This window comes from Saccostrea cucullata, unplaced genomic scaffold, assembly GCF_032062105.1.
Source record: "Saccostrea cucullata isolate Sc308-1 unplaced genomic scaffold, CSIRO_AGI_Scuc_v1 ctg317, whole genome shotgun sequence".
Lineage (NCBI taxonomy): Eukaryota > Metazoa > Mollusca > Bivalvia > Ostreida > Ostreidae > Saccostrea > Saccostrea cuccullata.
In genome coordinates, this window is record NW_026933753.1 from 169,913 (window position 1) to 186,445 (window position 16,533).

A 16,533-nucleotide genomic window follows, 5' to 3' on the forward strand; every position below is an offset into this window, starting at 1 on the left:
CAAGTTTGGTTGAATTTGGCCCAGTGGTTCTTGAGAAGAAGTTGAAAATGTGAAATGTTTACAGACAGACGACGGACAACAGATGATCAGAAAATCTCACTTGAGTTTTCAGCTCAAATTTGAGCTAAAAAAGTAAAATATTTTTTCTTTGCTCTCCCACCCTTCCCACACATACCCCTGCTATTTTCTCTTTCCTTGGGTACATTATCAGAAAAAATTTGCACTTAGTGCCTCAGACCCATAGCATGACAAAGAATTCCAAATGTGCTAAAGGTCGGTTTTTCTTTAGTGTATCTATAAACAAGTCCATTAGAGGACTGATACACCTTTCCTGACTACATCTGCCAGTTGCCTTTTTTGTTTTTCACCCTAAAGGATTCCCTTTCCTTAGTTCCTTCACTTTGATATTGGAATGAGATAAGGCTCAGCAGGTGGTCGGGACCATTCTTACCTCTCTGCAGGAGAGCTCTGTTTCCTGTTCTGCATCTTTGTTTGCTCTTTCAGTGTAACAATTACCAAGTTACAGATCAATGATTTGTAATTACTCTTCAGCTTTGGGGGAAAAAAATCAAAGATCCTGACATTCTATGTAATAGGGATCAATACTGCTAGCGATTCCATAAATAGCTTGGATAGTTAAGGATGATGATATTTTTAGTTTCGTTTCTCAGCCGTCAATCATTGCTTCTGCCCATTAGGGCTTTTAAGAGATCAGTGAAGAAACTATAGCAACGCTTCAAAGGAAGCTAATTTTGTCAGGCTCGGTCCTGAAATAGCAAGGATGATGTTTTATTGGAGTTTACAAGGAAATCAATTTGCCACAATGCAAAACAAAAACAGGCTCTGTTTTTCAAGATCCTGAGGGGTATTTTGGGAAAAACAATTTGTATTTTTGGTCTGAGTGTGCTAAGTTTGGTTCTCTTGATTAAGAATACATGGTAGGAAGTAAAAGGCAAATATATGTCTAGGTTGACACCAGATTTTTTTCTACAAATAGTGCTCATATAAATACCACCAAAATCTCGTGCTGCGATTGGTGCACCAAAGCATATATAATCTTCATATACCCATATAAAGCCCAGGTTGACAAGGTGGAATTATTATGGAACAATGAAGGCATGAATATATAATAGAGGCGACCCAGGCTTTTGGCACACTACTTGAGCTACTCTTACAATTTGATGTCCCAGAATAGATAAATCAATATCGCTGTGTTGATCTATAGCTTTTTGGAGGGTCTATGTCATTGTTTAGAGTAAATATAACACCTACGGCTATATTAAGACGGGGTAGTGTACACTTATTTTAAACTTTTTGCCCTTTAATTAAATGTTGCATACTCTTTTGTTTAAAAATTTTCAATAAGTATAAATTATACCAATATAGTGTGTATTGACCTTGACCTTGTTGCAGGTAGGGGGCTTAGAAAGTATTTACCTGCTGTCAAATTTCAAATTTCACTTTTTGTGAAAAAAAATTTGTAAAAATTATTAAAAAAAATTAAATAGATTTTTTCTTTCCGAATTTTTGTTGACAACACATTTTGTTGACAATTCTTAAGGGAAAACGTCTTCAAATGTCTTATCATCTGTAAATGGAAATCGGAACTAGTTTTCATCATTAAATGATGCACCATATATGAACAAAAATCTGCATACCTGACAACTGCTCTCTGCTAAATGTTAAAAGTCCCTAAACATTCCAACATTCATTGATCAACGTGACCCTTTCACTAAAGTTACAAGTAGCACAAAAGTGAAAACAAGACCATGTTTTCAATGACATGCCGACATATCACGAAATAGGACAATATGTTTAAGGGAATCATTTACTAAATGGGAAATCCGACAAAAAACACATATCTGATTATTTAAATGTCACTAAAATCAGGGCCATATAGCTGATCTAAAAATATTTATACAATGCCGGCAATATATATTCCTCCCTTTGATATGTGATATATGGGTTGAATTTAATGATTTCATGGAAAACTATTCTACATGATAGTGTATAGTACATGATTGTACTAAAACAACTATGTATCTAAAGGTGTAACAGTGTATGACCATAACTTTTATATCAGTCAGTAGAGCACTCAACATTCAGGTCAGTATAACCTTGACCCCTTCCAATGTAACCTTGACCATGAGCATCAGATAATATACTGTTTGTAAACAGCAAGCATGCTCATCATTACATATCCCAAGATTATAAAATCACGGGTATGTTAAGTCTACACATACATATTTTAATTATCTATTCAAGATGACGTCATAGTACTAGGCTATATGATGTGAACTTTAAGAGATAACAATTTATGAAAATCTATACTTAAAGATTGATTTGAGGTCATAGACATTAATTGAAACATGCTAATCTTAATATAAACAAAATCTTGTTGTTTCTTTGTGGTATAAATAGCTATGTATTTATCACGGAGCTAATACAAATCAAACCCATGACATCATAACTATTGATCAATACTTGCAGAGTGAAAATAAAACGTAACAAAAATTAATGTCAACAAACATAGGAAATTCTAGTTTTAATGCATTAGACATGAATATCACATTGCATTTCATGTAGAATTAAAGCTTTTTATCAAAATTATGTGAAAATTCGCCAAATTCTGATCTGTGTACTACCTTAACATACCTGCGATTTCCCCCACTTTCATACACATGCAAGCTTTGCTTCACCCTGTTAATTCTAAGCTTCCTAATCAGATATGCCAAACAATTGTACTATTCTAAAATTTACAGCTTTTTAAAACAAAAAGCTTCCTATTATATCTATTTTTTTCTGTCCTATTAAGGCATTTTTAGGATGATTCTACAAATAACCTCTTCCTATCTTAATGCAGCTGCTATATTTGACTATGCTATTTTTGTTTGCTTTCTGCAACAAGGAGATATGCCTCTATGACATTTATTCCATGTCTTTATGTGTTATAAAAATATTTATTTTTTAACTTTAGCTTTAATCCATCTGCTATAAAGGCTTTTATAATGAAAAAGTTCATTAAAAAGTTCATTAACTTAAAATTTTGATTTTTTTCTACTTCTGGGTTTAATCTATTTTCCTGTCATGGCCTGTTTCTACTGATTCTGTTCTATATAGCTATAGCTAATATTTGCTAATGTTTTTATGCTTTAAACATTTCTTGAGCCCAAGAATGCTAGCTTTAGCTAACATCTGCTATTTACTTTCCAGAGATGCTATGTGCTTTAGGCCTTTCTTGTGCCCTATATTGCTAGCTACAATAGCTAGCTACAACTGATCTCTGCTATATGCCTGATATGGTTATTCAATGCTTCTCATTTCCAGTGCTAGCTACAGCTTGTCTGTGTGCTTTCTTAATGTGCCTCTATTGGTGCTTCTTCTGCTCCTATGCTACTTACACCATATCTCTGCTATTTATACAAGATACAGCTAATTTCTATGCTATTTACCTTGATATGATTCTCTAGGTGTTCTTCGTGCTCCTGTGCTAGCGACAGATAATCTCTGTGCTCTTTACCTTGACTTGATTGTCTAGCTGTTTTTCGTGCTCCTGTGCTAGCTACAGCTTATCTCTGTGCTATATACTTCAATTCTCTAGCTGTTTTTTTGTGCTCATGTGCTAGCTACAGCTAATCTCTGTGCTATTTACCTTGATATGATTCTCTAGCTGTTTTTTGTGCTCCTGTGCTAGCTACAGCTAATCTCTGTGCTATTTAACTTGATATGATTCTCTAGCTGTTTTTTGTGCTCATGTGCTAGCTACAGCTAATCTCTGTGTTATTTACCTTGATATGTTTCTCTAGCTGTTTTTTGTGCTCCTGTGCTAGCTACAGCTTATCTCTGTGCTATTTAACTTGATATGATTCTCTAGCTGTTTTTTTGTGCTCATGTGCTAGCTACAGCTTATCTCTGTGCTATTTAACTTGATATGATTCTCTAGCTGTTTTTTTGTGCTCATGTGCTAGCTACAGCTTATCTCTGTGCTATTTAACTTGATATGATTCTCTAGCTGTTTTTTGTGCTCATGTGCTAGCTACAGCTAATCTCTGTGCTATTTACCTTGTCTTGATTGTCTAGCTGGTTCTTGTGCTCTTGTGCTAGCTACAGCTTATCTCTGTGCTGTTTACTTTAACATTTGCTCCTGTGCTAGCTACAGCTAATCTCTGTGCTATTTACCTTGATATGATTCTCTAGCTGTTTTTCGTGCTCCTGTGCTAGCTGCTGCTGCTGCTGTCGGTAGTGCTGGATTAGCAGCTGGTGCTGAAGCTCCTGTTCATGCTTGATTTTGGCCAGACCCTGCTGCAGGTGGGGGTCATTGAAGACATTGACGTTTGTATATAAAATGTCATCTCTGTAATTTAACAGAAACAGATTCTATAAATAATGATCAACGGAAACTATACTGAAGAATCATTATATACCTCTTGTATTTTGTGTGTATAGCATACCAATTAATGAAGAAGCACATTTTTGTTATATGTATATAGTCCACCTATAAATGAAATTTACTGCTACATTAGCTATGCAACACTGCACTAAAGTTAAAACGTAAATAATGTAATTTTACAAAACATCTCAATAAAATTGTGCTCAGACAAAAATTTATAAGATGGAAACTAATCTATATCCACCTTGTGCATCAAAGTCTATTTACAGTAGTTACATTAATAGATTTGTAATTAATTGACCAATTTCAATCTTAGGCATATTAGGAGGCGTATAGATGAAAAATCTTTTTGACAAGTTGGGTGAGGGGATGGGGTATAGAAGAATTAAATGAGGTAGGAATGATTTCATTCATTTATTAGCACGCAAGAATCATATTTTTACAGCAGAAAACATTATGTGCAAATTATGGAATTTGTTCCCCTTTCCGTAGGTAATCCCATGTGGGTTCTATTGTTAAACATTGCATAGGGATCTTATATCTAAAGCCTCAACCTCAGTTTATCCAATAATTTGCCTACATGTACGCTGACTGAAATGTAGCTCTTATAATCGTCAAGATCGTATTACCGGTATGTATAAACAAGGATCACAGCTATTACATTACATTCTTATCTATTAACAGCAATCTAATCTCCTCAATTAAACGTGCTGACGTCATTCCTTTGTTCTAAAAGATGACAATTTTCACCTGACAGCTTACTCGCAGTAAGACACACATATATATAGTGCTAATTTGGTGTGAAAATAGGACAGCATGCATGCACTGCTAGATTAACATGATGAGGCCTATAACGGGGTTTTTCCTTACATATACAGTTGAACTTCAGTATCTCAAACTCTGATATCTCGAATACCATGGATATGTCAAAGTGATTTGGAAGTCCCAACCACATTTTCTTTAAGTATTTTACCTTCGATATCTTGAATCCTCGGATATCTCGAAGTTTTTTCTCGGTCCCACCAGGTTCGAGATAACGAAGTTTAACTGTACTTGAGAGGTTCAGATTTAAGAGACACTGCATCCTCCACAATATGATTCAGGGGCACTTCAAGTAAATACCAACTCCTCTCGCATGTCAAGTGAGGATATAGAGTTTCTTAGTACTCTTTTTCAGTTACTTGTAATGGTACAGTAAAACGAAATGCCATTACAAGTGTAAAAGGCTTAATCGTCTTACTCAACATTCATTACAATTTCATGGAAGTGTACCTTGATCCTTTTAATGTTACATCCAGACTTATTTTGGTCTACTTAAGAAACCTCTCTCTACAACTCAGATGATAAAAAAAAGTTTTCAATTTCATTTTTAAGTAATACATTTAGTGAATGGTCAGAGGGTAATAATAATAGACCTAGAAGGCCACTTAGGCCAGTCTCTACTGTTTTGTTGAACTGAGGTACCAGTATTAAATAGATACCAAGTAAAAGCAAGTACTGATGTGTATTCACATGCAGCTGCCAGCTGAAAATAAATGCATGGATTCCAATTCCTTTCCTGTTCCTCAATGTCAACTACCATTATACTAACTCTATATGACCTTTCTTTGAATAATGTTTCAAGTTTTAAAAGGTTTTTTTTTTGCATTATTTATCAAAAGGTGAAACCCCAGTAATTTTACGAGGGTTATTACTTTAAGTTTATGTATATATATATACACACACTGTTTCATGTATACCCTCATGGTTTAAGTATGACGCATTATCTGACATCATTTGTTAGAAAAAAAAGAAGAGTTAATTGCCAGTTAGTATTTAAATTCACTGAAATGAAGCAGGTCACATCAGTATTATAAAGTAGCATGATATTTTATTCTGTTTAGGGTGAATACCAGTACGCAATATTATTACCATTTAGTCTAAGAACCGTTTCAAAATTATTGAATATAATATGCACAATTGTTTATTACCCCAGTTCATATAACTGATCTTTTTTTTATTACTACTGAATATTCCTGTGAATATTAAAACATGTTCCAAAAAAAATTAAATCCATCATTTGAAAAATTATCCATACAATAGAGCATAAAGCTCTTATTTCAATTAATCTTGCCAATGGACTGTGTCATTTTCTCTCAAGTGACATTTCATATACGTCATATGAAAACAGACAAATCTTAGGCATAAACAACAAATTAAAATGTCTCACTTAAATTTTATACATCAACTTTTCCCTAATTTGGCTTAATATAAAACACATGGCAACCTTTCAATCAATTTAATTTGTTTGTTTCACTTTCATTCATGCAAAAAAAATAAAATAAAACAATAATAATCAGTCCGTCCTAAGAGTAAGACCAGTATATTAAGACTTTTTTTTCTATGTTTTCCCCATTTTTTCTGAATTAATCCATCTTGATCAAAAGTAAAATTAAGGTGGATGGCCCTATAAATCTGTGATCCAGTGTAATTTAAGGTGGTCTATCCCCTGGTGACATTGACATTTTTTTTTTTTACAGAGGACTCTTATCATAGAGTCAACAGGATTTTTTTTAATTTCTGCATATTATCACCAATGCCAGCGCAAGCATAAGGAAATGTCGCAAAACCTCATAGATATTAATTGACGAGCTTGACACGTGTAAAGACACAGGCCAACATAAGTCGCTTGTCCTATGTGTGTCACACCTGCCAAATGAGCTGGTTTAAGGCATTACCACCATTGAATCAAAAATAACAAATCAGATAGTCACTTTGAATTTATACATCTCTTATTAAAAAATACACAAATCAAATTATTTTCTTTGAAAAACACAGGTAAAAACTCGTGATGATTTAATTAATAATCTATTCTTTTTTTTGGACTTTTATTGGCAAATGCTTGCAGACAATAAAATCTTTAAAATATCATATTTTTTTCCTCGGATCATGACTCCATGTGCATATGCACAGATACTGACTTGTTTTCTCAATGTACAGAATTAAGGACCCCCCCCTTTACATTTTTTGCCAATTCTTGTGTATTTCTCTATCCAGAAAAGAGACCAATATTTCTAGGACTTGCCTTAAAGTTGTACAAAAGAGTATAAATGAATGGACCAAAATCTAACTTCAAAAACGTCCTGACTTATAGGCGAGTATATGTTGTATAAAGAAATGTTTTTTTTTTAAATGGCCGTGACGACCCCTGGTTGCAGAAGAAACATCTAAGTGCAGTCGATGTTGACACGAAGTAAACTCGGAGATTATGAGGACAATGTCGGGTCTTTAACGCTAATCTCCTGACTTTCCGGGTGCAAAGGAAAACACTCAGTGAATGGTAAACATTGATAAATCATGAAGGCCTCTACGCGTAGGTCAGCCGGTCCAGTACAACAGAACCGAAATCAATACCCCAATTCTTAAACAATAATAAGCTCCAGAGGAAGTCACGTTTTTGCCTCCCACCTTCCCTCGCATTCTTATTATTAACAATGCTATTAACAAACACTAAAACACTCGAGTGACTGAATATTTATATTCCAACAGTGGCATTTTCAAAGTAGCCTTTAATTGGCATGCTGAGTGAATAAATTGTACCAATTCTGTCAGACTTGTTTTTTTGTTATTTCATGTCCCTTTTTTATGGAGGATAAACTTTTTAGCCTTTATGCTTTATTTGATACGAGAGTAAATTGATTATGATAATACTATAAAAAGAAATGAATATTTGCAACCATGAATAATCAAATTAAACATTTGTATCATAATGTTGCAATTTTTACAAGAAATAGACAAAAATCGATCCTATCTGGTCTGATCTTAGCATTACATCATAAATAATGAAAATATCAAAATGGAATTTCACGAATTAAAGCAGTCATAAAAATGACTTCATGTCTTATCACTCTTAAATCATCTGGAATTTTTCCTCCAAAATCTGTTCTTGTACAAAAACAGCCACAAACTTGCACAAATAATTTACAAATTAATAATAATTAACATAATCAGTTGTCAATGTCTATACAATGTTTCCCATTAATGAGGCTATTGGATATTAATTAACATATATAACGTATCAACCACAAAAAATGTACTAAATCCATGCTGTTTCTTGTGTACTTTTAGTATTATAAGGAAATGATGCTAAACAGAACAACTGGATTACAAAAACAAGACTGCATGATTTAACCAAGTTGTGCCCCCCCCCCCCAAAAAAAAAAAAAAACAACAAAAAAAACAAACTTCCACAAGAATTTCCATTTATTGAAAAAAAGTCTTTTTTTTTTCAAATCAATTTCAGATTTTTAAAAAAAGTAACCATTGTTGTTCTACATACAGTTAAACTGAGAATATATTTTGCTGATCTAAATTTGGTATAACAATTCTAGACTATTATATAACTAAAACTGTTGTCACCAAAGAAGCTGGCTTAATTTTCCAGTCCACAACAATGCCTTACCTTGTACACAAAAACTTTAAAGTCCAGTGCAGATGTGGTCATGCTTTGCCGTGCATTGCATGTAATTTACATACTATTTACTTTCTGTGGAAACAAGTGACATCTCAAAATTGGCACTCTCCTTTATTTTTCATGGCCCCTTGATGATTTACGAGGCCTACCGAAATATATGTTCATGGGGTTTAATCACCTTTAGTATCAACCTGCATGCAAAGTAGAATTTGAAAGCATTTATTTAGCATATTAATCGGTCTTCAATGTATAATCTTGAGAGCTTTGTTTGAACAAATACATATTTCAAGCCATAAGAATGTGTCTGAAAATGTTTTCGGAAAATTGAACCAGCTTTAGTTTACGACAATCAATCAACAAGGGAGAATCAATCCAAATTCTCCTACGATTATTTTAAGTGCAAGAACTTAAAAAAAAAAAAAACAAACAAATCGGCTAAAAACGTTTCTTCAAAAGGTGCAAAAAAAAGAATCACGTACAAATACATCATTTATGAGCAACCTTGGGACTAAAACTATACTAACAATTATAATCAAAGAACTAAAAATGCAGTGACAAATAACTCTTCGAAAAAATTACAATTTTATACTAAAAGTAATTTGTGTCAAGTCTAAATATTATAAAGAAAATTGGTCAACTTTACAATCAGAAGTCTTGTATTTTAATAATTAAATAACCTGCATGTCTAAATAAGTATGGATCAATCTTAATCTAGTATAGACATTATGGTGAATATACATAGATTAACAGTTGGTAATCTGTAGAAGTTTATGTCATCAGGAGAAATTTATATTCATACAAGTGCTTTGAAGTATGTATGATAAAATATCACGTTCATAATCAAATGCATTATTATTTTCAACATCTGACTCAGACTAAGTGGTATCCATAAATTATACAACGCTACTCTTTCTACTTTGGTGATATAATGTGTACAATTAACCATCTATTTAAATCAGGGATGTATAAAGAATATTATTGAGTGAAACCTGACTAAAAATCTGACTGTCCTAATAATTAAAACATTTATTGACATTTTTGACACATGCTAAGCACAGAAAAGGACATATGTATATTAGACTTGACAAGAAAAGGACATAAGAACCAAATGTGGCTAATTATTTTTTCCTAAAATCTTATATGTATCAGATGGTAGACTCCCGAAAACTGCAGTATTGATATCATAAATACAAATCTATGTCTTAATGTATCACAATTAATAAACAAATATGGTTTATTACTCAATACATACTGATTTGACTTTTACAGGTCATATTTTACTTTTGGTGTCAGGGCTGCATAGGGTGACATATTAAAATTTTTTTGTTCAAAGTAATCAGAATTGACACTTTTTCTGTGAAATTTATTGCAGTGTGAACTTTGATAAGGAACTTTTTTTTTTTATAGGAATTAAAGCATCAAATATCTCCAAGCTCAATATTTGATGATTAATTGGTCTATAAACAATAAAACTGAGGGCCATTTTATGCATAATGTGAACCTATCACTTTTGAATTTACACATCGAAATGTCAATCGTAAGTTTCAAACTTCATGCATATTATTGTAAAACAACCAGTTACAATATGTTGAATAATATTGAGAGAAAAAAAAAATTACTTAATGCCTTATTAGGTTAAAGTACATATAAATATTGAACATACATTTGTATTTACTTCAACCAAACTACGGTCAGCCTTCGCTATTATAAGAAGATTAAAAGGTTCTCAAAGACAAACATATAAGACACAAGAGCATAAAAGGCTGGTTTTTATATGTAGATATTGACCGTAGCACAGGGAAACATCACAGATGACCTTTTAATTAATATACAATGAATTTTACGAGGTTTAAAGTTAACACTCTTTAACGCTCTACAATTGTTTCCCATTGTTTAGACTGTGTGATTGTGTGACTGAATTAATACTCTTTGGTTATTATTATATATACCTATCGTCATTGTGTACTAAATTTAAATTAAATAGTTCATTCACAGTGCATTCAAAACAAAACTTTAATGTGCAATTTATAAACCATATCATACAAATTCACTACAGTCTCTAAATACTTTTGAAACAAATCCTCTAACAAATAAAATCCCCACCCTAATCCCCCCGCCTTCTTGCCTTCCACCCCTCCCTCACAAAAAAAATCAAGAACTTATGAAAAATGTGGAAGTATGCTAAAAAAAAATCACCATATCTTTTTTTTTCTGGAGACCTTGCCAGGTTAAATGGCATATCACGTAAAAGGTCACACATTAAATACTGGATATATATATACAAATATATAAAATACATTAAAAAAAGTCACCCTTACAAAAAGCAGAAAGATTTATAAAAATTTAAACCAATTAAGTTCAAAAAAAGTATAACAGGTTATAGACAGGAATTTGGAAGCATTATGCTTTACAAACAAATCCTCATCAACTTGTTTACAATTTTTTGTTCAGTTATGGTGACGCAGCAACTTGTGAGAGATTTTCATTAAAAAACTATATATAAACAAAACATGTCAAGAAAATTAAAAATTTTTAAGTAAGAAACTTGATTAAGTGACACTACTTAATTGCTTGCTTTATACCTGTATTTTTCAATGGCAGAATTTAAACATGACAGATTAAACATGCCCATAAAAAAAGAAAAACTTACCAAAGAAAAGCCGGGGGTTAAAGTGCAACATGCTGTTAATCCTTCAATCCTAAGTCTCACAAAAAGCACCCCCCAAAAAAAACTCCACTTGTCTCCCAAGCAAGGGAAATCACAAAAGTCTACTATCTCCCCTCTACATGAACTTTATCAAAGCTCCAACGACTGTCACAGATAATTCTAATGCAAAGAAGTACAAAAAGTTAAAAATTCTGCAAAATGTCAAGCCGCTGAAATTTTTTCTTTCCCTATTTCCCTCCTCTGATGTTTGTAGGCCTGCCGTCAGATGAACTATTGAGTATAACGTGCTTGATTGGCGATTACAAGAGTGTGTTGTTTCTTACGTAAATGCATGCTCCAGTTCTCATCAGTGGAGTGTATATACATATCATTATAAATGCACGATGTGGTATTTAAACGGAGCAGCATTAAAAACTCGGTCATGCTCGCTGACCCGTGACCGCAGAACTTGTAAATAGTGAGGGGAATTTTCATTCGGCAGACAGCTGTATAGAATTAAACAGTGGCGGATATTTCACAACAAGAACACAGCTAGGCCATTAAAAACTTCAAGGCCATGGCATCAATTAATAACAAGAGACATTTCAAACAATATCATGTTATGTTATATCAAGTTATTTATAATATCTTATATCAGTAAAATGACTACCCACTAAATGATAAAGATATTTCATTATTTCATAAATGAGGTTGAGTTAGGGGTGTTAATTGTTATTAGAATTTAATTCATTAACACAGTAAGCTCTCATGAAATGATGTGAAATTACAGGAGGGAGAAAGTAATTGATGAACACTATGTTTTTTATTTGTTGTTTAACGTCCCTTTCAAGAATTTTTCACTCAATTGGAGACACCACCACTTGCCGGTGGAGGGCTGCAAATTTAGACCCTATACTCAGCACCCAGGGCTTTTGAGCAGTGAGGGATATTTTTCGTGCCTGCACCTACTGCGACACGTGACTTCAGTTTATACGGTATCATCCAAAGGACCGGTCTCCATGTCCACAGTGGGATTCAAACCCGCAACATGAGGATCAACTCCTTATTCTGCGACTCTAGAGCAGACGCTCTAAACATAGCCCTACGCAGGAGATGAACAAGACGTCATTCAATTATTAATCTTTAAAGGTTGTAAAAAACAGAAAGAATAAGACAGTTCTTCATTTCACTTTGAGCTTTTAAAGGGTGATAATTTTAATGTACCATAACATTTAAAAAAAATAAAACTTTGACATAAAGACATTTTAATAAACAAGTGCTTACATATTTGATATTTTGTTGAGAAATAAAAAATCGAAGTTTTGAATCCCTCTTTCAAATAAAATGGCAAATAACTTCAATGCAGGTATATGGGAAAAAATAGTTTCAGTTTAACAAAATAATTTTATAGCTTCATGAGTATTTTATGGATGAACAGAACACTGTGTCATAGTGAAAGTAATCACTCAAAAGTTCTAGCTGCATATCCTAGTGAAAAGAAAATTTATTTTAAAAACACAAACTTTGGTCTACCATTTTTGAAAAATTCACAATCAAGGTAGTAAGCCATATATATAGAAATAAAATGTAATTCTTTAATGTTATTTTCTGACTTTCCCTATTGATAAACTTGTATTTAAATTGGAATGTGTGAGTCCTTGACAAATATTCAAAACAAGCTCTCATTTCAAGGGGGGTCGTTCTCTTGACGTCAGCGGTATGAAGAACAAGGTTTCCGGGTTGACAAATTTTCTCTAAGTTTGGGGTTTTATACCACTAGCCATATCCTCCTCTGATCTTGAAATATAATTTTCGTCACCATCCATCAAGACGTGTGTGTGTGGTTTAAGTTTTCTCTGTCACCATCAGACACAATCATTGAGAGCTAGTGGTCTAATTTCTGAGTTGTGATTGAACAAACTAGTGATTTTAATTAATCCTGTACTTGAAATACGACACTCACCAGTAACAGTCAACACAGTCAGATCTTGCATAAAAACAAAATACATAAAATAAATGTATCTTAAGCCTTTAATGTCCACATAAAGAAAATGGACATAATCTAAAACCTACTTGATTCAATTTTTCCCCAAAAAAATTTCAATGTGACAACGATCAAGCAAGTCAAAGAGCACGTGTCAAAATCAGGCCAAAATAAAATTATAGTTTGTTTGGAATTGCCTCCCGCCTCATTGAAATACCCCCCTCCTGAAAAAATTTTAATGACCAAAAGTAGGAAGATTTTTTTTTATTTAATCAATTTTTTGCCTATTACATGTATCACATACAAAACACTGAAATATAGTGTCAGATCTATGTAAAATTAGGTTTTTAATTAAAAAAAAAAAATTTCCCTCCCTCCCTCCTGTGTCTGAAACCCTTCAGGCGGCAATTCCAAACAAACAATTTGTTAAGGATGGCCTCACACAGAGCATCTCAGCTCTAAATTCGCTGGAATCAACATGTACCGATATATCTTATTTTAATTATCTAAACACATAGAAGGAACAATTTTTTTTTCTTTTTTAGAAAACATTTCCCTACTTAGAAGATTACGCCACTTCCCTTTATAGAATTAAAAGAATTCAACAAATAAGTCCAAATAATTAAGTCTTTAAAGTTTAGGAGAAGATGAGATTATGAATTTTGAATTAGAGATGTTTTTTCTCATTTCTTTTTTCTTTGATTTCATCCTTTTTAGTGGAAAAGAAAAATAAAATAACATTTAAAATAAAACTTATTTAATAACAAATCTTCCCAGTGATTAAATAAATGCCTACACGAATAAGTCTAAAATTTACACCCTAACCTTCAAACCACTATACTCTGAACACCCCCACCCACCCTCTTCTTTATGTAGGGCCTAAGGGGTCCACATCAAATGATCTCCGAGATAGCTAATTAGCCCGCAGCAGAATAATTAGCACTTTAGACTGAGGTATTCTTATAGCTCTTTTTTATGATAGGGTATATGTTAAATTCATTTTCACCATCTGAAATTTATGGGGAAAAATAATTGACCATTGTATACAATCATGCACCCTTTTATTTTGCACTAAAAATAAACAATTCAATCTTTCTTTCTATCCTGTTTTGTTTTCAAAATGATTTAAATTACATTTCCCTGTGTGTCCTTGTAATTTTTCGATGACTATATATGCCTCCTTACATAGGAGATAAGATAAGAGAGCGGGACAAGTGTATGCTGGGAGATAACGGGCTCCTAAGTGATTCATGTCAATCAACACATTACCAAAAGCACTCTTCCCTTCAAAAAACGTCACTGGCCCCCCTCTCAAGCACGTAAGTGATCGCAAGGCTATAACAACACAAATTCCCAAAACTCTTTGACTATAAGGAACTATGGGAGAGCTATCATCGGCAGTAAACACTTCATCTCGCTAATTGTTCTATTTAAAAAATATATATTTCTATGACGTACGTTTCAGTATTTACAGACCTTGCATTGTTAAACATAGTTTACTCTGCTGAAATGTCATTTTTGATAACAATAACTTTTTCTACAACAGAAAAGGCTTAATGTAAATAAACAAGGGACCTCTTAGTCAATTGGCCTTCACGGCCTCTATTTAAATAAAACATTTCTTTTATTTAACACATATTTGTTTACATATCCTATTGTAGTTGGTACAGAAAACTTTTTTTCCTAGAATTTACATAAAGCCCAACAAAAAATAAGGCTTAATATTGTTTTTTAGTATTTGTTACTCCTACATGTACGTACATAAAACAATACCAGATTATCGAACTTCAAATCATTTTGATTCCTAATATAAGATTTATAAGTCTTGATATGCCTTTTCCTTAATTTCTTATTAGTATATCTTCATAATTATCATTATTCAATTAAAGATTATGCAATTAAATCAGTTTCTCCCATATCTAATGAACGTCGATGCACTAAAATAACCAAAAAAACTCTGCATGCAATAAAAATTACACATATACTATTGAAATCAAATTATAATTAATACGCGTACATTAATTTTCTGTAAGTCATCATACGTTTGAGGAAATGATTACTGTCCATCAGTATAAATAATGTTTGGTAACATGAGAAATGAATATTTAATGGGACTCTTATGTCCAAGTTCCTGTCCAAGAACAATTACATCACCCCTCATTTACACTGGTACAACCTGAATCATTGAATACTAATTACTTCTTCGACTATAAATTAGTAATTATAGACAATTTTGACCACCAGCTGTCAGATGTGAATTTTAGACCTCAATTTACACATGTATAGAACTTAAATTTCACCAAAATTACAGGCCGGACTGTTCCTGCTACAATGTTTACAACAGAACATAAAAGAATGCCTTTTCCACTTAAGTCAGATATAGCTACGAGGTACCCTTGCTAGCTATGTTTTGGTTATAGCGGCTAAGTCTGATATGACCTGCTTCTGTACTCTAATGGAGTAAGAAATACAGCCGAACTTCGATATCTCAAACACGGCTATCTTGAATACCACAGATAAGTCAAAGTCATTTTTAGGGCTGGGCAATAATATCGATATTTCAATATATTGCAATACAATGACAAAATATATCGTATCGCAATACGATTTTGTAATATCGATATATTGGCAATATGCTTAGATTAAGGAATTTTGTCATTAAATATCAAAATGGACTAATGAAAGTTTGTTATTAAGCCGAACAGTACAACAGAAGTTGTTTTGTGGGAACATTTCAGAGCATAACTTTAATGAAATCAACAATTTTTTTGTCAGTGTTGGTTACTTATCATAGATATGTACATTCTGTGTGTAAATTAAAGCAAATTTAGGAAGAAAATGCCATTTAAATTACACTGAAAATATTGCAATACATATCGCAATACAGTTACAAATATCGCAATATATCGCAATACAAAATCTCGGGCCAATACCCAGCCCTAGTCATTTTGATGTCCCAATTACTTTTATCCTTGATATCTTGAATCCTTGGTTATCTCTCATTTTTTCTCAGCCCCTTTGAGTTCAAGATAGCAATGTTGGACTGTACTTGCTTCACT

General features: G+C 32.8%; 1 protein-coding gene across 1 annotated transcript in view; it reads right to left on the reverse strand.

Moving 5' to 3' along the window:
• The window catches only part of LOC134239283 (histone deacetylase 4-like), a 39,369-nt gene that overhangs the window by 22,121 nt on the left and 715 nt on the right, over positions 1–16,533 (reverse strand). The window contains exon 2 of the mRNA XM_062721463.1: positions 4,180–4,354. Coding sequence (XP_062577447.1) covers positions 4,180–4,354 — 175 coding nt within the window. The remainder of the gene's footprint in view (positions 1–4,179; positions 4,355–16,533) is intronic.